Source organism: Babylonia areolata, chromosome 21 (genome assembly GCF_041734735.1).
Source record: "Babylonia areolata isolate BAREFJ2019XMU chromosome 21, ASM4173473v1, whole genome shotgun sequence".
Taxonomy (NCBI): domain Eukaryota; kingdom Metazoa; phylum Mollusca; class Gastropoda; order Neogastropoda; family Buccinidae; genus Babylonia; species Babylonia areolata.
In genome coordinates this window covers 13,906,889-13,930,844 of record NC_134896.1, presented here as the reverse complement: position 1 = coordinate 13,930,844, position 23,956 = coordinate 13,906,889, and the positions used below count along the sequence as shown (strand labels likewise).

At 44.2% G+C, this 23,956-nt stretch overlaps 1 protein-coding gene across 1 annotated transcript in view; it reads left to right on the top strand.

Annotated features, from left to right (window-relative positions):
- Positions 1–21,550, top strand: part of LOC143295907 (uncharacterized) — a 32,250-nt gene extending 10,700 nt beyond the window's left edge. Inside the window, exons 2-5 of the mRNA XM_076607590.1 lie at positions 11,897–12,026; positions 14,319–14,495; positions 17,087–17,376; positions 19,892–21,550. Coding sequence (XP_076463705.1) covers positions 11,921–12,026; positions 14,319–14,495; positions 17,087–17,376; positions 19,892–20,947 — 1,629 coding nt within the window. The 5' untranslated portion in view covers positions 11,897–11,920 and the 3' untranslated portion in view covers positions 20,948–21,550. The remainder of the gene's footprint in view (positions 1–11,896; positions 12,027–14,318; positions 14,496–17,086; positions 17,377–19,891) is intronic.
- Positions 21,551–23,956: the final 2,406 nt, after the last annotated feature.

Genomic DNA, 23,956 nt, shown 5'->3' with positions numbered 1-23,956 from the left:
TAAATGGTTGAATGTGTGGCTCTGCTTATTTTCTGAGCAGCCCAATGTAGGCCTGCCACGCTGAAGTAAGATTTTGTATTAAGTTGATTGTATACGTGTAAAGACCATGACAGGTCGAATGTTCTGTGTTCGTCCCACGAAGCTGGTAATCCTTCGCTTTAGATATAGGAGAATTATGAGAAATTATACGTTTGTGATTGCACATTGATAATCAAAATAAATTATTGAAATTATTCTTCTTCTGTTTCAAAGCCAGTAAACAGTCTTGAGTCTTGGTGAAAGATTTAAGATCCGAGAAAAATCCAACAACAGCATTATAACCATAAAGAGTATGGGGAAAAAATTCATGCATTCACATTGAAACGTAGACCAGTTACGAGTGGAAAAAAATAACCGGTAAAAAGTCCCCCCCCCCCCCTCTCCACCCCATCCCCCAAACACTCCCTCGCTGCGGCTACCTGAAAAGGTTGTGAGAAGTGGGAACGTATTTTCCGTGAGGAAACGTCTTTTATATATATATATATATATATATATATATATATATATATATATATATATATATTCCTGCGATGTCTTATAGAATTATAGCCATGTCTTTTTTCTTTTCTTTTTTTTCATCAGTTTTGTTCTCTCTTCAGAGCCTTTCAATCGGTGGAAGATAGTTTTTATTGGTTTTGTAGATGCAGTGACAATATTAGTAGCACTATTTAATTAACAATAAGTGTTGTCGTTTTTGGTTTTTTTTCCTTGAAGGCAACGGCAGTGGTACTAATGACAACAGTAACAGCAGCAGTAGTAAGAGGGCCTTTTAGTACTTAAAGCAGCTGCAATAACTGCTGATATCAGCACACACGCACACACACACACACACACTCTCTCTCTCTTTCTTCTTATCCCCCTATTTCTCTCTCTCTCTCTCTTCTTATCCCCCTATTTCTCTCTCTCTCATTTCTGTCCTATCCTATTATCTCCTCTGTGTGTGTGCACACGCATGCTTGCAGACAGAAAGAAACCGGAAGACAAGGAGACACACATTGATACATCAAAGAATAGACAACAATACGAATACGAATTCGAACGTTAACTGATCAGGCCTTTAGCCCATATCAAGAGAGGTTGAGTTGTTAGACGGGCGCAGTAGCCGAGTGGTTAAAGCGTTGGACTTTCAATCTGAGGGTCCGGGGTTCGAATCTCGGTAACGGCGCCCGGTGGGTAAAGGGTGGAGATTTTTTCCCGATCTCCCAGGTCAACATATGTGCAGACCTGCTAGTGCCTGAACTCCCTTCGTGTGTATACGCAAGCAGAAGATAAAATACGCACGTTAAAGATCCTATAATCCATGTCAGCGTTCGGTGGGTTATGGAAACAAGAACATACCCAGCATGCACACCCCCGATAACGGAGTATGGCTGCCTACATGGCGGGGTAAAAACGGTCATACACGTAAAAGCCCACTTGTATTCATACGAGTGAACGTGGGAGTTGCAGCCCACGAACGAAGAAGAAGAAGAAGAAAAGAAGAAGAAGAAGAGTTGTTACATTTGCTGTCAGTTGGTTCCAGACAAGCAAAATATTTTGGCAACGAAAACAACATACCAATCAAACACTAAAGCAAGGCACTAAAGCAAAAGTATTGAAAGCATACTGACAGGTTGATGATCGTCTCATTTGTAATGTTTTATAAATGAACACAGCCAGGTTGTCATGACTGTACTGTTTTCGTTTGCAGCAAGAAGGATAATTTGAAACATGATGGATTATATTACAGAATTTTGAAAGTATGTATTTGTCTCTAAATTCTTTATATTTTGGACAAACCGGTATAAGATGGACTTCTGTTTCTTGAACGGAACAATAAAACGGGCAGTTCAAACTATCCAACGAAACATTAATAATAATAATAATAATAATAATGGATACTTATGTAGCACACTATCCAGATATCTGCTCTAGGTGCTGTACAAAAACGCTTTTGCTAACATAAAACATTACATCATGTTACATACACACACCAAAATGTGACTACACACACACACACACACACACACACACACACACACACACACACACACACACACACACACACACCACCACCACCACCACCACACACACACACACACACACACACACACACACATACGCACACAGACACAAAATGCATGCATACATATTGACATACATGTGCATCTAACAGCTACCCTATCACATACGCACACATAGGCAGGCACAAACTTACATAAACACACGCACACACAATACACATTCATATACATGCATGTAGTTATGTACACATACATATGTATACACACATAGTCAAGCACAGCTAACGCAAAGGAAGTGGACCTGCCACAATTGAACTTATTGCTGCGGGAAAAGGTGAGATTTGAGACGAGATTTAAAAGATGCGATGGAATCAGAATGACGGAGGTCATCAGGGAGCTTGTTCCACGTCTTTGACGATTGAAAAGAAAACGATCTGTGTCCATAGGTCTTACTTCTGACGTGAGGTATCCTGAGAAGTCGAGTATCAGAGAAAGAACGGAGCATTTTAACAGTAACGCAAGCGGTGAGGTTTCACAGGGAAGACACTTAAGTCTAAACCGTGTTAATGCATTACGCACCTTAACGTAACGTATTTTCCACCAAATATGAACTAATAGAAAGCGAAGACTTGAATGAACCACAAAGAGAAAACCAGTGTTTGGTAGTTATATCAAAATGCCAGTCAACAGAGAGAGGGAGAGAGAGGAATGAATGTGAGGGGGAAAGCGAGGACATGAGATATATAGTGATGGGGACCGAGTAGGTAGAACTTGAGGAAGGGAGAGAGGGAAGAAGAAGAAGAAAAAGAAGAAGGAGGAGGAGGAGGAGGAGGAAAGACTCAAGGACTCAAAGATTTTGATGTTAGACTGCGACCGAAGAGAGAGAGAGAGAGAGAGAGAGAGAGAGAGAGAAACTCAATAACTGAAATGACTGTTATGTAAGGTCACCAACCTGTATGTATTTATGGTGAAAGAGAGAGAGAGAGAGAGAGGAGAGGCGAGAACGCGCAAATATTTACTGGGGGTGGAGGTGGGAGGCAAGGGACGGAGGGTCATTTGTTTTTCTAAAGAAGAGAATTATGTACTGAGCGGAACTACACAACACAGTGCTGTGTTGTACTATATTATACTGTATAAGACTGTACTGTACTGTATAAGACTGGACAGATTAAATGTCATCAAGAAAAAACTACCTAAATACAGCACACACACACACACACACACACACACACACACACACGCACGCACGCACACACATACACACACACACGAACACAAAGAGAGAGAGAGAGAGGGAGAGAGAGAGAGAACATGTTATATGAACACATATATGTATATACAAATATATAGGCGTGTGTGTGTGTGTGTGTGTGTGTGTGTGTGTGTGTGCGGGCGCGCACGCGCGCACGTGTGTGTGTGGTGTGACTCACAAAATATGGGTAAATCTCTTTCGAAAGAGAATTATGGGGACAACAAAAGGAAATATATCATCTGCGTGAAGCCTGTCAGATCACACGGAAGCCACAGAAATCCTCAAACCCAGGCTTGTGTGTAGGACGTCATGGTTCCGAATTAGAAACACACACACACACACACACACGCGCGCGCGCGCGCACGCACGCAGACACTCGCTCGCGCGCGCGTAGCCCATACCCGCGTGTGTGTGTGTGTGTGTGTGTGTGTGTGTGTGTGTGTGTGTGTTTGTGTGTGTGTGTGTGTGTGTGTGTGTGTGTGTGTGTGTGCGTGAGAGAGAGAGAGAGAGAGAGAGAGAGAGAGAGAGAAATGTATAAAGATATAAAATGGTTGTTGTGCACAGAGAAAGAGCACGCGCTCACACGTGAGAGAGGAAGAGACAGACAGACAGACTGACAGACTGACAGAAAGACAGACAGACGGGGGTGTGGGGAATCAACCAGTTTCCTTGGCAAATGCGTCTGGAATATCATGGTTCAAAATCACTGGAAAAGAGAATCTGTTAAATGAACAATGCAGATTTGCAGAACCCCCCGTTCCTGTTCATACAACCCTACCACCAACGTCACTCAATAAATAGGAAGAAAAAAAGGGAAAAAAAAGAAAAAAGAAAAGAAAACCAATAAATAAAACAAACCAAATAACGAAATTCACTAACAAATTAAACACAATCATAATCATCAACCATCTGATGATAAACATATGATAATTTTCCTATCTTCTCCTCCGTCGCTCCGCAGTCCTCCTCCTCCCCCTCCCCACCCTCCCCCTTCCCAGCCCCACCCTCACCCCCTCGCTGGTCACGTGTCTGCTCTGGCTCTGAGCCAGGTTTCGGAGGAGTGGGAAGTGAGGGGGTGGGGGGGACGGAGGGGTGAGGAAGGGTGTGTGTGTGTATGTGGTGGGGGCGGGGGGGGGGGGGGGGGTTGGAGAAGAGGGGATGGAGTAGGGGGAGCGGGCAGACGGACACAATTAGATATAAGAAATGAAACTGTTAAAGGTTCTTTGTTTGATACAACAACAACAACAACAACAACAAAAACTCCCCACCTCTACGATACGTCAAAAAGTTTCAAAGGTAAAATCTCCCATAGCCTTTTGCGGCAATCGGAACAGTGGTCACCATTGTCGCTGTCATTAGGGATGTGGTACAGAAAAGGCGTGACCCAGTCCAAGTTGCAAGATAATGTATCAGTATCAGTAGCTCAAGGAGGCGTCACTGCGTTCGGTCAAATCCATATACGCTAAACCACATCTGCCAAGCAGATGCCTGACCAGCAGCGTAACCCAACGCGCTTAATCAGGCCTTGAGAAAAAAATAAAAATAAAAATAAAAAATAAGATAAAATAAATAAAAAATAATAGATAAATATATAAAAATACTACCACCACTACTACTAATATTTATAAGGCGCAAAATCTTGATGAAGTCAACTCTATGCGCACAAAAATAAGATACAACTTAGACGATGATGGATTTTATTTGATTTCCGGTCACACATACTGGTGATTGTAGACATGTTGTTAACCCTTTCACCGCCATGGTCGCATTTCGGCACCGGCTAGGTAAAGCACCCATGTCACTGAAATGCAATTAGTTGATGGGCCTTTTGTGCATTAACCTAATGCTCTTAATTTTCAGTGGTAGGATTGGCCTTTTTTTTTTCTACACATCACAGGGGAATCCCCAGCTATTCTTAGACACCATCTCTTCTGTGGTTCCTGCACAAGGTTAATTTGCACTCTAAACTGACTGGCGGTGAAAGGGTTAAGAGTATCGATCTTTTTACCGTCAACTCTCTCCATACGAACGGCGAAAGAGACGACGTTAACAGCGTTTCACCCCAATTACCATCATCAAAATATTGCAAGAGGAAGGCTCTTATACTGAAGAGGTGAATGTTGACAAAGAATACCACAATTCTTACGACGGAAGCTAAAGGTTGGGTCATTCAGACACCCACTGGATATCCGAGGGGTCTGTGTAGAGGAGAAGAGAGGACTGGCCGCACTGAGTGAGTTAAGTGTTCGGCTTTGGGAGTGGAAGGGAGTGAATGGTGAGTTTGGGGAACGTGAGTAGATGGAGGGTGGAATTCGGAATGAATATTTAAGTTGGTACAGTTACAGTTCAGTTTAGTTACTCAAGGAGGCGTCACTGCGCTCGGACAAATCCACATACGCTACACCACATCTGCTAAGTAGATGCCTGACAGTCACAGAAAAACACGGGAAAAGTGTCTTTCAGTCGTCTCTTTCCGTCGTTTTAACATTCCCCAAGGGAAGTCGGGAAAGGTATTCGCTTCGGACGGTCAGAGTGAGGAGAATCGGAAGAAAGCGCTTCTCCTAAGGACATATATATGATAGTCAGTCGTGTCCGACTATGACCATCAGAACAGCAGAGGAGGTAACTGCTGTTCCGACTATTTGCGTACATCCCCACTCTCTCGGCCAAGAGGATTTTAGGACAGTCGGCGTTGGGATGGTTCCCAAAGGCCAACTAGCCCACAAGGCTGCAGCACTAAGAACCAGTGCAATTTTGCCTCCTAGTTTGAGAGTCATAGTCCTTCACAAAAGACTAAGCTGTAAATTGTTTCCCATTGACTGGAGAAACCATTGATAATACAGCTCTCACTTTGCTGTTGGCCCAAATGTAAACTTATGTCAATCTGTGATATAAGCCGAGTGTTGGGCCTAAACATAACACCGTGCTAAAACGGAGCATCGAAAACTGCATGATAACTGCATCAGCAGAAGTCCATCGCTTTACCGATTCGGCTACGGCGCTACGATACGTGTCTGTTACACACACAAACACACACACACACACAAACACGCAGGCACGCATGCACGCACACGCACACACACACACACACACACACACGGAATTCACAAATTCTCCAGGCGTTTTCAACTCTCTTGTCACGAAAAAAATGGAGTGTGCGTGAAACCTGGTCAGTGCCGGGTCTTGTTCCCTCTGGCTTAGCCTTCATAAATCAGACATGGTAGTGGGGGGGTGGGGGTGGGGGGGGCGGGGGGTTGGGGGGGGGGAGAGCGCTAAGCGGGAAGTGAGACAGCAAAATACAACATGCGGAGCAAGACACTGCAGCATTTGTTTCACGTGCTGGGCCAGAAGGTGGGTGTTGTAGGGGGGTGGGGTGGGGGGGGAGGTGCAGGGCGGAAGGAGAGGGGTACAAAGAGGGGTAAAAGGAAAAGGTGTTGGGATTAGGAAGGAGGGTTGGGGGAGTGACGTGAATTCGGATGGGGGTCAGGAGAGGGCCGGGTGGGTGGGGAGGGAGGGCAGGATGTAAGGGGGGGGGGGGGGGGGGGGGGGTCGGAGTGGAGTGTTCTAGAAAGAATGTCTCGAGCCATCCACATTAAACCGTCGCATATTCTGGCCTCACTCGTACGTCCTTTGCGTACGCAAAAAAACATATAAAATTTGAGGATTTGTGGGAGTGGGTGTTGGTGTGGGGGAAGGGGATGGTGTGTTTGTGACTTGTCATGGATAAAACCAAACAGCTACAGCAACAAGTACTTTTGCCCACGTTAACTTTTGGAGAACAATAATGTCTCTGTCCTGTCTGTCCCAATAATACCTCTCACTGTCACCCTTTTGTCACAGGCAGCTAGCTTGCCGATGTCAGTGGATCGTGATTTTTCTTTTCTCCCGTGGAAAACCAACAGACTTAACTCACTCAGTACGGCCAGTCCTCTCTTCTCCAATACACAGACCCCTCGGATGTCCAGTGGGTGTCTCGATGACCCAACCTTTAGCTTCCGTCGTCAGAATTGTGGTATTCTTTGTCAACATTCACCTCTTCAGTATAAGAGCCTTCCGCTTGCAATATTTTGATGGTGGTAATTGGGGTGAAACGCTGTTAACATCTTCTCTTTCGCCGTTCGTAAGGAGAGAGTTAATTTATGTGGTGTCTCTCGGTCTATTATTGTGGGGGGGGGGAGAGAGTGACTATAGTCACTGCCTCACTTAGCAGAACATCTGACGAGTCTAATCTGCAAGGCGAAAGTTATGCCATATCTACTGAGCGATAAAACAAAAGTTGGCTGCTGAGTCTATAAAATCTAACAATTGAGGAAAATCTGTTTAAAAAAAAGAAAAAGAAAAAAAGGCATGATAGTTCGACTATGACCATCAGAACAGCAGAGGAGGCAACTGCTGTCCCGACTATCTGGGCTAATATTTGATTATAGTGGAGAGTGTTAAGATATAACAACTACAAAAAACAAAACAAAAAACCCCCACTGTAGTTTGTAAAATAAAACTCATTTTGATAAGAAGTGTCAAGCGAGTCTTAAAAAAAACTGTGTGTGTGAAATAACTGAGGGCTGTAAGTTGGTTTAAATATTTTTAATGTCAAGAAACCAGGTGAAATACAGCGTTCAATTAAGAAAACTTGAGCAACAACAAGCCTGAGCTTATATCGTGCTCGTTCATATGTAACAAGCAATACACAAACGCAATGCCGAAAATACACACATCCTTTGACAATGAAAAGAAAGAGTTGAAATGCAAGACAAAACTAAACTAAACAAGAAAAACAACATCAAAAACACACACAAAAGAAAACAAACTACTATTACCGTAACTACCACCGACGACAACAACAATAATAATATTAATGATAATATTAATACTAACATAGTAACAACAATAATAATACACTGGAAAGTGAACATCTTTGTAGGCTGTAGGTTGTGAACAATAACAACACAAAACAACAACAAAAAACAACAAGTGTGGGTTGTGGGCTGATGAGAAGTATCCAAGTGAGCCTTATTTCACAAAACAGACTTTATCCATTTAGCAAAAAAACATGTGCTCTGCCTCTCGAAAATATTTTCCCATCGATAAGAGGCACTAAAATTACATGCGACCTAAACGACACACGAATTTCACAGCAGAGTAATTCCATATCATACGATTTCTTTTCCTGCAAATGAATATGCAAACATACAAAAAATAGCTTAGACAGTATGATTTAATTCTTATTTTGAGGTGAATACTTTGAAAAGGGAACAAAAGTTAAATTCATTTGAAATGAGAGATTTCTGAAGTAAACAAAAGCTATAGCGCACACCTGTTTCAAACTGTTCAAAAAGCAGTCAAACACATGGACAGAGAATTTTGTTTAAAGATCACTGAAAAAAAAGACCGTTTAGTGATTTCAGCGACCAGACAAGATATTAACTCGTTCAGTTTTCCATCTTACCACACCACTCCTGTCTCTATCTCCTCTGTACATATGTGAGTGTGGTGTTGGCTATGCTTCTTGCTATTAAGAGCAAATCGTGCAAATAGAGACCAAATCGCGCTAGACAAGACACAGTGACAGAGAGATAAGACAAGACATTTTTTTTTTAACGGGGGGTAATAGATTAACAATATGCATGCTTCTTTTACACCCAGAAATACAGGGCAAGAAAGACAAACACTGAGTTCACGTTTTGTGTTAAAAAAAAAAAGAATAATAAAAATAAAAAACAGATTGATTTCTGTTTTGGATGTGATCATTCGACTCCTGCCATCAGCAGTCAATAACTGCCTTTTAGAACATTTAAAAAAAAAGAAGAAATATAGATATCATGTCTCCTACTCCTTGGTTGTCCCCAAAACACACACACACACACACACACACATGATCTTTAAAAAAAAAAAAAAAAAAAAAAAAAAGCAGAAAAGTCACGCATACACATATCCATATATTACAAGTACAAAGTGTGGACCTGGCATTCTGCTGACGTGTCCAAACGGGGGGTAGCGAAATTTATGTGGACCTGATAATCCTGATCAAACCCCGCCCCTTCTATTTCTGTTCTCTGTCACGTCGTTGATTTGACAGAGATGGATACCTTGTCCGTTGATTTCTGCAACCGCTCAGAATATATCTCACACCTGAGCAGACAGATCTCCAGTCTTCCCCATCCGCTCCTTCGTTTGTATGCAGACTTTATCATGTTTGTTCCCCACCCCCACCCCTCTCTCTCTCTCTGCTTGTGTGTGTGTGTCGTCGTCTTCAGTTTAACGTCTTTCCACTTAAAGTGATATTAGACGAAAAAAAAACAACAACAAAAAAACGTGGGGGTAGGGGTTGTGGGAAGGGGAGGGGTAAAAGTGTGTGTATGTGTGGAGGGTGAATAGGGAGAGACAACGCTTGGGAAAATGGAAACGTTATAAACGCCAACATCAAACAACTATAACAACTATAACAAATGTCCTATAAGACTACGCAGCAAACCTTCTGCAACAACAAATAACATATTGGAATTGTTAATAACACATTCAAAAGAACTTTTGGTGAAGTCTGTCAAAAAACATCTTAGATTCTGACATTCGAATATTACACGGTTGCTAGATATATGTTCTCCACATATGCATCTGACGTCTTTGCTGAACTTAGTTATAAAAGCTCTGTGTGTGTGTGTGTGTGTGTGTGTGTGTGTGTGTGTGTGTGTGTGTGAGAGAGAGAGAGAGAGAGAGAGAGAGAGAGAGAGATTCAAATTTCAAGTTTCAAGATTCAAGATGGTTTATTCAATTAAGGCCATAGCCCTATATGAACAGGGGGTAATAACATAACTTTACATGTGTCATTGCAATTGGCAATATAAATAACGCAACGTCTTTCACAACAAACTATCAGTGAATCTAAGAAATAAGTGTCTCTCTTAACTGCAGTGCTTTATAAAGATATATAGCAAAACTACGTATAATGAGAGAGAGAGAGAGAGAGAGAGAGAGAGAGAGAGAGAGAGAGAGAGAGAGAGAGAGATTGTTTGGAAGAGTTGGAGTGGTGAGTTGCAGTGCATTTTTTTTCTTTCTCTCTTTCTATAATGTGAATGGGTGGTAATTCAGTCATCTCATTCACAGACCAGACAGGATATCTGTATATCTATCTGGACTTTCTCATGGAATGGGGGTTTAAACGGAACTCGAGGAGAGAACGAGAAATTGTGTTGAGTTGAGATGGGGTGGGTGGGGAGGGGGGGGGGTTCGAGTCTTTTTACCTTTAGATTTTATTTCCCCTTTATCCGTCGTCTTCTCATTCTTCTTCATCGTTTTCAACTTTGTATGTTCCAATGATGTGGTGAACAGCGATAAACAAAAAGACCCACTGGAAGATGTAGGCATCAGATTGACACTGGTGAACCTTGTGAAATGAATAATTGCTCTTTGTTCACATTCTTTCCTCATTCCCTGTCGTCGTTATCTTTTTTTTTTCTCTCTTCTTTTTCTTCATCCTCTTCTTCTTCTTCTTCTCTTCCAGTCTTAAGTCCAGTGACCACCTTACTCAGTTTTCTTTAGATGGATTAATGGCAGCAGAGGCGCCGTCGGCAGAATCGGTTAGACGTTTGATTTTTGATGTAGTGTTCACCACTGATCAGGGTTCGAGCCCGTTTCCACCCCGACCCCGTTTTTGACACCTCGAAATATCTTTTCAGTAATAATAATGGATACTTATATAGCACACTATCCAGAAATCTGCTCTAGGTGCTTTACAAAAACGCTTTTGTTAACATAATACATCATATCTATGTTACATACACACACCAAAATGTGACTACACACACACACACACACACACACACACGCTGCATACATACATTTTAACATACATGTGTATCTAACAGCTACCCTAACACATACGCACACATAGGCAGGCACAAACTTACATAAACACACAATACACATTCATATATATGCATGTAGTTATGTACACATACATATGTATACACACATAGTCAAGCAAAGCACAGCTAACGCAAAGGAAGTGGACCTGCCACAATTGAACTTATTGCTGAGGGAAAAGGTGAGTTTTGAGACGAGATTTAAAAGATGCGAGGGAATCAGAATGACGGAGGTTATAAGGGAGCTTGTTCCACGTCTTTGGCGATTGAAAAGAAAACGACCTGTGTCCATCTGTGTTCAAGTGGAAATACATGAACTGTAGACCTGCACTACGCGTACTACGCAGTGGCAGAATCGGTAAGGCGTTGGACTTGTGATCCAGTGGTCGGGGTTCGATCCCCCGTTTCGGCTTGGTGTTGTGTCCTTGGGAAAGGCACTTTACTCCGATTTTCCTCACTCCGCCCAGGTGTTAATGGGTAGGAATATCTGACTTCGGCTGGGGGAAGGTTAAAACGGCGGAAGGAGAGGATTGGGCCCCGCCTTCCTATGCCGAACCCTATGAAACACAGTGGGTGTCAATTCATTGCCCCGATGGCCTCAAAAAGGCTACGGGACATTCAACTTTACATGTACACTGTAGTGGCATAATTGTATTTGAAAACAGCAAGTAGATTTATTGGTCATTGATCATTGAACTCCCTTTAACCTGGACTTTTTGTGTGTCGCCAATGTCTGTTTGCAGGCCCTTTAACAAAAGACACAGACGATGGGCGCCACACACCAGCTGCACGTGCTCGCCTCGCGACTTGTAATTCTGCTGCTGCTGCTTCCTGCTCTGTGCTCTGCCACATGCACGGGCTTTACTTCACAAAGTAGGTGTTTTTTTCCCTTTCATTTATTTATTTATTTATTTATTATTCATTTATATATTTGTTTATTTTACAGCCTCCTTGAAAGTGAAACAGAAACTGATATCTCGGCCATGATCTTACGTTTTTCCCCCAATTGATTGTAAAGAGACGGAGAGGGATGATGAAGAGGGCGGGGGGTGGGGGGAGGGGGGGTTGGGCAGAGACAAAGACAGATTGAGAGAGTCGGAGAGACACTAGGACACAAATGGTTTAATTGTCGGAGAGAGAGAGACAGAGAGAGAAACAAACAAACAAACAAGCAGACATCTAAAGCACAGACAGACAGACGGAGACACTGAGACAAAGATAGGCTGAGGCATTTGGTACAACTATCTATTCAATGAAATACACACATCCCCCCCCCCTCCTCCCTCTCTTCCCCCTTTCGAATTCCTCATCCCCACCACACTGCGCTCATCACACGGCGGAGTTCGCCAAAACCGAAATAAGCAACACGACCGACCAGAAAGACACGTCACGGCGCATTTCTACGTAGACATGGACGCTTCAAGCATCGGCACACACAACGCTTCTTTTGTCTTTGGGGAGTTATTGCAAGCCACTTGTCACGACCGTCCAACCTCTTGGAAGACAGAAGACGCATTTAAAATGAAGAGAGGGCTTCTTTGTCACGATTGTGACGACAGCAAAGTAGATTTTCTTGTGTATGTGTGTGTGTCAGTGTGTGTGTGTGTGTGTGTGTGTGTGTGTGTGTGTTATATTTAAAATTCCTATTTTGGACAAAATGTATACGGCAAGGCGGTTGTCATTTTCATTCTCTGTCTCCGCCTACCTCTCTCTCTCTCTATATATATATATATATGTGTGTGTGTGTGTGTGTGTGTGTGAGCACGCCACTGCCTGTGAGTGTATATAAGTCTATAATGAAACCTGGTTTTATCAAAGCCCAGATGTGTGTGCGAATATGTGTGCCCGTGTGCGTGCGTGAGGGGGCATGCATGTGTACGTACGTATGTGTCAACGGGTACACTCATTTTTCATCTTTCCATACATACAGACCAACAGAAAGACATGCAGACGGACAGCATCAAGCAGACATTCAGACAAGCCCATAGACAGACAGACAGAGAGAGAGAGAGTCGAATGGAGAGGGAGGGGGCGTGAGGGGGGGGGGGGGGGGGGGGGGGGGGTAGACGTCGATTCAAGGTTATTTTTTTTAACCCCCCCGGCCCCCCTCCACCATCAACACCACCAACTTCATTCTTATTCGCTCATTACGTCACTCTGTTGTTTTTCTCTCTCTTTGAATCAGATTCCGAGCAAAAAGGAATAAAACAAACTAATTTCATAATTGTTGTTCCTAGTACTTTGAGTCCACCTTCTCGTCCAAACACACCGTGTCCACATTCGCTAGCTGTATAGCCTCTAATGTATTTCCGCTTCCGCTCCTCATTCCGACAGCCATCTTCCCTTTCGAGCAGCGAGGGGAACGTGGGTGGGGGGTAGCTGAAAACTCAGGAAAGAGGAGTGAGGCGGGGTGGAGTAAGGGGGGGGGGGGGAGAGATACAGAGAGGCAGTGAAAACCCCCGCACCCCTCTCCTCCCCCCAAAAAGTGTGTAACGTCAAAGAGGGAGTGAGAAAGGAAGAGGGGGTGGGAGACATGGAAAGAAAGGCACAAGGGGCGGGGGGGGGGGGGGGGGGGGGGGGGGGGGGGGGGGGGGGGGGAGTTAGGGGCGGTGAGAGGGGGGGGTAATGTGGGGCTGAATAGACAGATACCAGACAGACAGACAAAAATGAAGACAAACAAACAACGACAACACAGGCAAACGGATTCGATGCGATATGAAACGATATCATTCCGCCAAGGCCCAGCAGTGAAGGAGTTATCTTTTGTTATGTCATGCTATGTTATGTTAAGCCATGGTGTGTTATGCTTAGCATATAACATCTTATCTGATCTGATCTTTTCCAATGTAACCACCACCACTACCACCACCACCACCACCACAACAACAACAAAGCAACAATAAGAATAACGCCACAATCCGTTTTTGACTCACTTGTGTAAACAAAGTGAGTCTATGTTTTAACCCGGTGTTCGGTTGTGTGTGTGTGTGTGTGTATGTGTGTGTGTGTGTGTGTCCGTGGTAAACTTTAACATTGACATTTTCTCTGCAAATACTTTGTCAGTTGACACCAGATTAGGCATAAAAATAGGAAAAATTCAGTTCTTTCCAGTCATCTTGGTTAAAACAATATTGCACCTCTGGTTTTTGTTGTTTTTCCCCCCAGCGGCTGTGTGTGACCGTCAGTGGGAGAAGATCTACGAGCATGACGAGCAGGGCACGCCTCTGTTCGGGGAGAAACGGGACCTGAAGAGCGCCGTGCTTCGCGGAGCCTCCATGCGCATCCTCCTCCACGACATGCAGCTTGAGCCCGCCGGGACCACCACCCACACCTTCACTGCCTGTGAGGGGCACTGATGGGTGGATGGATGGATTGGTGGATGGGTGGATTGGTGGATGGGTGGATGGATGAATGCAATCTGAGCCCGCTGGCCGGACCACCACCCACACCTTCACTGCCTGCGAGGGGGTTGGATGGGTGGATTGGTGGATGGATGGATGGGTGGATGGATGAATGCAATCTGAACCCACTGGGACCACCACTCACTGGCTGTGAGGGGGGTGGATGGATGGATGGATTGGTGGATGGGTGGGTGGATGGATTGGTGGATTGGTGGATGGATTGGTGGATGGGTGGATTGGTGGGTGGATTGATGAATGGATGGATGGATGGATGAAATCTGAGCCTGCTGGGACCACCACCCACACCTTCACTGCCTCTGAGGAGGGTGGATGGATGGATTGGTGGATGGATGGATGGATGGATGGATGAATGAAATCTGAGCCCGCTGGGACCACCACCCACACCTTCACTGCCAATGAGGGGGGGGGGGGCATGGATGGTTGGACGGATGAATGAATGGATGAATGAACTAAGTACTTAATTACTTACTTTCTTAATTAATTAATTATGAATCCACCGGTACCACCACCACCCGCACCTTCACGGCCTGTGAGGGGGAGGCATTGATGGATGGATGGATTATTGAATGAATGCGTTAAGTACTTACTTTCTTACTTAATTAAGTACTTAATTAATTATATCTGAATCCGCACAGACCACCACTACACACACCTTCGTTGTCAGTGAGGGGATGGGGGTGGGTGGGGTGGATGGATGGATGTATTGATGGATGAATGAATGAATCCGCGGGCACCACCACTGCCTGTGAGGGACATGGATGGATGGATGGATGAATTAAGTACATAATTACTTACTTTCTTACTTACTTAAGCACTTACTTACTTAATTTAATCTGAATACGCCCAGACCACCACTGTCTGTGAGGGGGATGGATGGAAGGATGGGTGGATGGAAGGATGGATGGATGGATGGGTGAATCCACCGGGACCACTACCCACACCTTGACTTCCTGTGAAGTGGATGGATGAATGACTGACTGAATGAATGAAATCTAAATCCGCCGGGACCACCACTGCCCACACCGTTGCCTGTGATGGGGATGGATGGATGGATGGATGAATGACTCCGCCGGGACCACCACCACCCACATCTTCACTACCTGTGTGGGGGAATGAATGAATGACTGAATGGAATCTGAGCCCGCGGGGAGGAGGGTGGGGGGCGATGGAGGGGGTGTGCCACTCACACCTTCACTGCCTATGAAAGCAATAGAGGAAAGAACGAAAGAATAAAGAAATAATCAAACCGTTGTAAATCCTGAACCCGTATTGGAAGTAAATGTCCGAAACGTTTCAAATCCAAAGCTGTCTGTTCTTTTGTTTGTTTTGTTTGTGTCAAGGCCTGACCCGAGAGATGGGTTTGTGCGTTGTTAGGCATCTGCTCTTTGTTTAACTTAAACTCACTCAGTACGGCCAGTCCTCTCTTCTCCTCTACACAGACCCCTCGGATGTCCAGTGGGTGTCTGAATGACCCAACCTGTAGCTTCCGTCGTCAGAATTGTGGTATTCTTTGTCAACATTCACCTCTTCAGTGTAAGAGCCTTCCTCTTGCAATATTTTGATGATGGTAATTGGGGTGAAACGCTGTTAACGTCGTCCCTTTCGCCGTTCGTATGGAGAGAGTTAAAAGATTTTATGCAAATATGGGTCAGGCCGCACGTTTTGACACCCTCTTGAAACTGAAACTGGGACCGTTCTGCTTCATTACACACAGACACGGAGGTACCGTGGCAGAATGTAGTATTCACCACTGATCAGGGTTCGAGCCCGTGTCGTCATGGTGGTCTGTCGTTGGGAAAGGCATTTGACTCCGTCCACCCAGGTGTACTTGAATGGGTACCTGACTTCGACTGAGGAAGATTAAAACGGCGGAAGGAGAGGACTAGGCCCCGCCTTCCCATGCCTTGCCCTTGATCTACACAGTGGATGTGAATTATCTGCCACGATGGCCGTGAAAGACTAAGGGATCTAAAATCTTTAACCTTTGATCGTATCGAAGAGGTGGGGAGATGTGGTTGTTATTGGTGTTTTCAAGCACCCCCTTTTAATACCAGCTCTACCCAGTGAGAAGGCGCCACCTGAGAATCACGGTTTAAGAACCACCTGGACACGAACTATAATTCTTTCGGGGCGCCCTGTCATAGGGTAGAGCTCCTATTGATTAAACTTCAGCATCTGGGTAGGTCTCCTTTAATCAGTCAATTTTATTTCCTTCGTGTCATCATGGCCGTATTGCCCTGAGGGATCTTTAATTTTTAACCTTTAATTGTATCGAGGAGGTGAGAAGATGTGGTTATTGGTGTTTACAAGAACACGCCCTTTTAATAACAATTTTATTTCCTTCATGTCATCGTCGCCGTATTGCCCTGAGGGATCTTTAATCTTTAACCTTTAATCGTATCGAGGAGGTGAGGAGATGTTGTTATTGGTGTTTACAAACACACGCCCCTTTAATAACAGTTATATTTCCTTCATCTCATCATAGCCGTATTGCCCCTCCTTGTCTGGCAGCGCCGGACAACATCAACATTCGAGGCGAGGAGATCTGCGCGGAGATCATCAACCACGTGGCTCTGAGCGGCTGCGAGTTCGTCACCAACGCTCACTACCGCCACTTCCTACCCTGCACGACCGGCAACGTGCACATCGCTCAGTACCTGGTGGAGAGCCCCAGCTTCCTGGGCCAGAGCACCCAGAAGGTCCGCATCTCCTGGTTCGCCAAGGACATCCAGGCCGACATCTTCAACAACAAGCCTTTCTACGGGCACTTCCTGGACGGAGGGGCCACCGTCGGCCGCAGCGTAAGTTTCCAATGTCGAGTTAGGTCAGGTCGACTTTACTGTCTGTCAATGGGAAATCATCGTGTGGCATTAATTTAAACACGAGATAAAGAGACGTGAACATGGTTGAGCATTCAAAAAGATATTGTAACATTACACTAACGTAGTTAAGAACACTTAACATTGTTAAGTATGAGAGGAGGAAAGTGGCAGAATGGTATTCTTCTTCTTTCTTTCTTTTTTTTAATTTTTTTTTATCACACCAGATTCCTTTGTGTGAAATTCGGGCTGCTCTCCCTAGGGAGAGTGCATCGCTATATTACAGCGCCACCCATTTTTGTTGTTGTTGTTGTTGTATTTTTTCCTGCGTGCAGTTTTATTTGTTTTTCCTATCAAAGTAGATTTTTTTCTACACAATTTTGCCAGGAACAACCCTTTTGTTGTCGTGGGTTCTTTTACGTGCGCTAAGCGCATGCTGCACACGGGACCTCGGTTTATCGTCTCATCCGAATGACTAGCGTCCAGACCACCACTCAAGGTCTAGTGGAGGGGGAGAAAATATCGGCGGCTGAACCGTGATTCGAACCAGCGCCCTCAGATTCTCTCGCTTCCTAGGCGGACGCGTTACCTCTAGGCCATCACTCCACTAACTCCACTGGTTTAGACTCTTATCTGACGATACAGTGTCCGTGTGGGGGTCTGGGTTCCATTCCCGCTCTCGCCCTTTCTCACCCAAGTGTGACTGGAAAAAAATCAAACTGAACGTCTAGTCATTCGGATGAGACGAGAAACTGAGGTTCCGTGTGCAGCACGCACTTGGGGCACTGAAAAAGAACCCACGGCAACAAAAGGTTGTCCTCTGGCAAAATTATGTCGAAGAAATCCTCTCTGAAAGGTACACAGATATGATTATGTGCATGCACTCAAAGCCTGATTAACTCTCTCCATACGAACGGCGAAAGAGACGACGTTAACAGCGTTTCACCCCAATTACCATCATCAAAATATTGCAAGCGGAAGGCTCTTATACTGAAGAGGTGAATGTTGACAAAGAATACCACAATTCTGACGACGGAAGCTAAAGGTTGAGTCATTCAGACACCCACAGGACATCCGAGGGGTATGTGTAGAGGAGAAGAGAGGACTGGCCGTACTGAGTGGGTTAAGCGTGTTGGGTTATGCTGCTGGTCAGACATCTGCTTAGCAGATGTGGCGCAGCGTATATGGATTTGTCCGAACGCAATGACGCCTTCTTGAGAAACTGAAACTGAACATATTCAAAAAAGTTGAAACACTAGATAAATAACGAATAAATAGATGAATAAAGAAACAAATTTGATTAATTAGCTAACCAACCACCAACCAGTCAGTCGCGTGGTTTATAGGAAATAAGTGTGGCAAAATAAATAGATGGATGGATGAATGGATGGTTGTGTAGTCATAAAAGCCCATTTTTGCCTCTAATGGGTGGGATACAACAACATAATATGTACAACAATAATAACAGTGAGCGCAATGAGTCATGGAGTCATTAGAGATTGCAACCGAAATGTGATGTCAAACTTAACATAGTCATGATAACAATTTCGAGTGTTTATCGAAACCCATTCGCTATCTGGTGGTGGTGATGATGGTGATAATGATGATGACGATGAGGAGGAGAAGAAGAATGCAAAGAATGATATCAGTTTCAACAGGTTGATACATACAGACACAGACACAGACACACACACAAACACACAAACACACACACACACACACACACACACACACACACACAAGCACACACACACACACACACACACACACACACACACACACACACACACGCACGAGAAGTTTCTACATTTTGTTTTTTGTTTTTACATTTATCCAGATGCAGGCTGATAAGAAATGCTAGGCAGCATGTTTTTGAAGTTGTGTACCTTTGTTGGAGCAAACAGTATTGTAGCTTACTGTTGTTTAAAGGGCACGTGATCTGTTCCAAATGTAAGCTGCTTTCGCGTAGGGATCGATAGCTGCCCTACAATGACGACACACATGCGTTGATCATACTGACGCCACGTCTTTTACTGCTGTGATCTTAAAATATCTTATCAAGGCTTTTTTTTTTTTTTTTTTTTTTTTTTTTCAAAGCGCATTCGCAAGGTTTCCTTTGAAATTGGTTTTGCGTCTGTATACCAGTGGAACTATACCTGTTGTACTTCGTTCACAGTGAGCCGGGTTTTTGAAAAAAAAAACCCCAAAAAATTTACTTTATTTTATTTGTATTTTCTAAATACACATAAAATGAATAAATCTCAACAATGTAATACAGTGTTGAAAAACTTCCTTCGTGTCAATGTCCGTAAAAGCTTCTTTTTTTCTTCTTTTTTTTTTCACCCTCTCTTTTTCGTTCAGGCAGAACTGTTGCGTTCATCCACAGACTGGACACACTGATGATAGGTGTCAAAATAGCTTGAAAGCTTGCTACATGTGAACGAAAAAAAACAACCCAAAAAACAAACATTTTTTTTTCTCTCTCTCTGTTCTTCAGACGGAACTGTTACGTGCAGCCAAAGACGGGAAGGAAATCCGCGCGCTGATGACAGACAGAGGGTATGGCTTCCCCTTGCAAGTGGTCACGTGGTCACGTGACGGGCGCGTGTCGGGTCAGAGCAACATGCACCTGTCACAGAAGTACAGCGGCAACAACATCGTCTTCAACACGCAGACCCCGTACAACTGGTTCTCCTCCTGGAGCACCAACGGTCGCAGGGACAGCTCGCGATGGGCGGTGGGCGGGAAAGTGAACCGCGGGCGTGGCTCCGACTACGTGTCGCTCAACTGGTTCGTGGACCCCTGCTGGGAGCACGTGTACACCAACGACGAGTACGGGCAGGCGGCTGACGGGTCCCTGCAGATGCTGACGGCGGCCATCCAGTCCGGGCACCGTGTCCGCGTGGCCATGTCCAACTTCGCCATGGAGGCCAACTTCGTGCGCGTCAAGAACGGCCACGTCACCGCCTACCTCATCGACATGCTGTCCAACAAGGGCGGCAACGGCTTCGACCAGTTCGACTTCAAGACGGACACCAACTACCAGTTTAAGCTGGCTCACACCACGGGCACTGTGCGCAGTTATGGGTACCTGGTGAGGAACACCTCCGTCCCCATCGTCCCCATCATGTCCAAGGAGACCATCAAGTGGTACGTCGACACCCGCAAGTGGCACAAGATCCTGGAGACCAAGAACACGGGCGCGGCCACCTGGGGCATGAAAGGAAATCTCAAGAGCGCCATCCGCAAGGCGGCCCGCCTCCGCATTGGCATCACCTTCGACGTGAAAGGAGGGGAGATGTACCTCAACTCCGACAACGCCAGGGTCTCCACTACCGGCAATGACGAGGACGCCAGTGCTCAGGCGATTCGGATCCTGGGGGATCAGCCTCACAACGAATCCGAGTATGAACTGGCGGCGGTGGCCTTCTGGGTCTACCTGTGCATGCCCACCTCGTCCAACATCAACCTGTCCGGCTGGCAGCTAGGAGAGCATCGGAGGTATTTCCAGAGCAGTAAAAGTGCGCTCGTCAGGTGGTATGCCGAACTGTAACACTGATCTATTTATTTTAGTTGGATCACACGCATCGGCTGGTTTCTGGGACAACACCGAGCATATTTCGTTCATTTATTCCCCCCCACACACCCTCATCCCCCGCGCCCTCTGTATGAAGTTTCGCCCGTGTCACTGTATGCGAATCAATATTCGTCTTTAAGCGGAAATATTTAAAATGAAAGAGTCTCGTTGTACGAGATTGCATGTTCGATTTATGTGTACCAGGCAAGCATCAGTTGCTTATGTAACCATTGGCTTTTGTCAAATGAGGACACATTATCGTCTGATCGACTGGGCTAAAAGAAAGAACACATTATCAAACAAACAAACAAACAAAAACGTTAATGATACTGTTAATCCAAACAATCAGGAAAACAGACGAAGCACAGTCAGCGGCAATATCAAACCAAACATGCAGACAGACACCGAAAGAAACAAACCACAATTCCCGTAATTGTGAATTTGATTTTCAGGGAAGCAGCCTATATCTGACAGCAATTTTGACAGAATGTGTTTTGCTTCTTTGCTAGAGGTCTTCAGTACGTATGAGATGAGTTTGGCGCTGCAGGGTTGAAAAATAAATAAGTTTTTTGTTCTAAACTAATGTCTTATATTCATTTGTGTCATTCTTTTTTTCCCCCTAGATTCTTTTTTTTTCACTCTGTTTTCTTTTCTTTCCTCGTTACATGTTCTTGTCTTCCTTTTTCTTCTTATTATTTTTTTTATTGTTGTCATGAACCACACGTGAAGAACAAACTCATTGCACGTCGTGCCGCTGGTGCCCGTCCGTGCGTGTGTTGATTCTCTCTGACAGCATGCGTGTACAATACGTAATGCGCGCGCACACACACGCACACACACACACATATATATATATATATATATGTGTGTGTGTGTGTGTGTTAAACATACAAACAAACAAACACGAAACAACGGTCCTGGAAGTGACGGCTTTACGTGTGATTCCCACCCCACCCACGCCCAACCACACACCTCGGAGAGAAACTGAAATATTTGGTGATCCATTGACAAAGAGAAATCAGTAAACAAACCGCAACGAATCATAGTTGGTGTATTAAAAGGTGGGAAAATCAAAAATGTTCATAAATGTTATTCAGTTCATTGAAGACCAAACAATTTTTTGTGTCTGAGAGGAAGCTAACATAATAACTTGATTTCTTATCTAAAGCACCGCTTCAAAGTAACCTCCCATAAGTATTGTGCACATCAACTTTGAAAATGCATGCATAACGACCTGAATAATAATCAGTTTTGGGGATTCAGGAACAAGCATTTGGGGTTCGGTACAAACTTTTAATTGATTAAAAGAAAAGCAACATTAGTTTAAATGGGCAAATATCAAGCTGGGTTCATATCAAGGAGGTGCAGACGAGCAAATTTCTGTATCACCAAGATTACATGTTTTCAAACTCCCGCAGTTTACCCAATCCTTACAATCCAACCAAACATGAAGCCCACATCAAAGATATCGATAACAACAATAATAATGATAAACTGCAAAAAAAAAAAAACACAAAAAAACCACACCAAAAAACAAAAACAAAAAACAAACAAGCAAAAACACCTGCACAGCGTCCAGAACTAACATGAAATTGAGAACGAGCCAGCAGAATCAAATACACTCTTATCAGATCCGAAATGATACTCACTTGACATCTGTTACCCCCACTTACATTCCCAGTGTATGAATAATGAATATATTGCTACCGTTTTTTGGGGGGTGTGGGGGTGTGGATGGGGGGTGGTTCGTGAACTTACGCAGAACAAACTCTTGGAGTGAACAATCAAACAAAGAAACAGACAGACGCCATTGTGTTGTGTTGTGTTGTGTTGTATTATTTTTGTCACAACAGATTTGTCTGTGTTGAAAGCATCTGGTTGTTCTCCTCGGGGAGAGTATGTCCCCACACTACATTGCCACCCATATGTGTGTGTGTGTGTGTGTGTGTGTGTGTGTGTGTGTGTGTGTGTGTGTGTGTGTTGTTGTTGTTGTTGTTGTTGTCTTCAAATGTATTTGTATCAAAGTGGATTTTTATACAGAATTTTTACAGGCACAACCCTTTTGTTGCCATGGGTTCTTTTACGTGCACGCGCGTGCACATACACACACATGCACCCACACACAAAAAAACACAGACAGGCACACACACACACACACACACACACACACACACACACACACACACACACACACACTCACTCATCCCATTACACAGGGAATAAGAGAGCCAAACCACTCATCAAAACCATTTACCATGCACACAAATGTCTTCAACGTCATGAAACATCAGCTAGATTCATAGGTGTCCTTTTAATGCATCCATGCATGAAAAATACAACCTATGCAGGTTAGATAGGCATTCTCCAGAGTAGCATTTTCCATCAAAGAACACGTACAAAAAGCAATAGTAAATGTAAACGCATCATACATACATCCAGAAGAGATAGAAAGGGAAACACAGACACAGACACACACACGCACACAAAAACCAACACAAGAACACCAATTTCAAATCAGCCAAGAGCACCAAGAGTGAACTGTCCATTCCACTCCTTCCCATAAAAAAAAGTGAAATCTATTTGTAGCCAAGTGCTCAGCTGGCTTCAGATACTGCTTCACGCACGAGCTATAGCAGACGCCTTTTTCGCAACTAACACGCTGGTCTTCAATGACTCGCGCATGACTTGCATGACGCCATTCCAAATTGTAAAAGAAAAGCCCCTTTTAAACAACTACTCCTAAACATTTATTAAATTAAGTTTCTGTATCGTTCGCTGCAATATTATATGTTGTGCTTATACACACACTTTCATCAATTAGATGCATATTTGATTTGAGTCTAGATTGTTCGTCAGTGTAAAGATTTCAACTGATGCTAAGCTTATGTCATTTTGCCTTCTTGTCACACATAAAGCTAGTTACAATTTTGTATGTGACTGCTGTTGGAAACTAAAACCACACCATTATTATAGTGTTTGGATGAG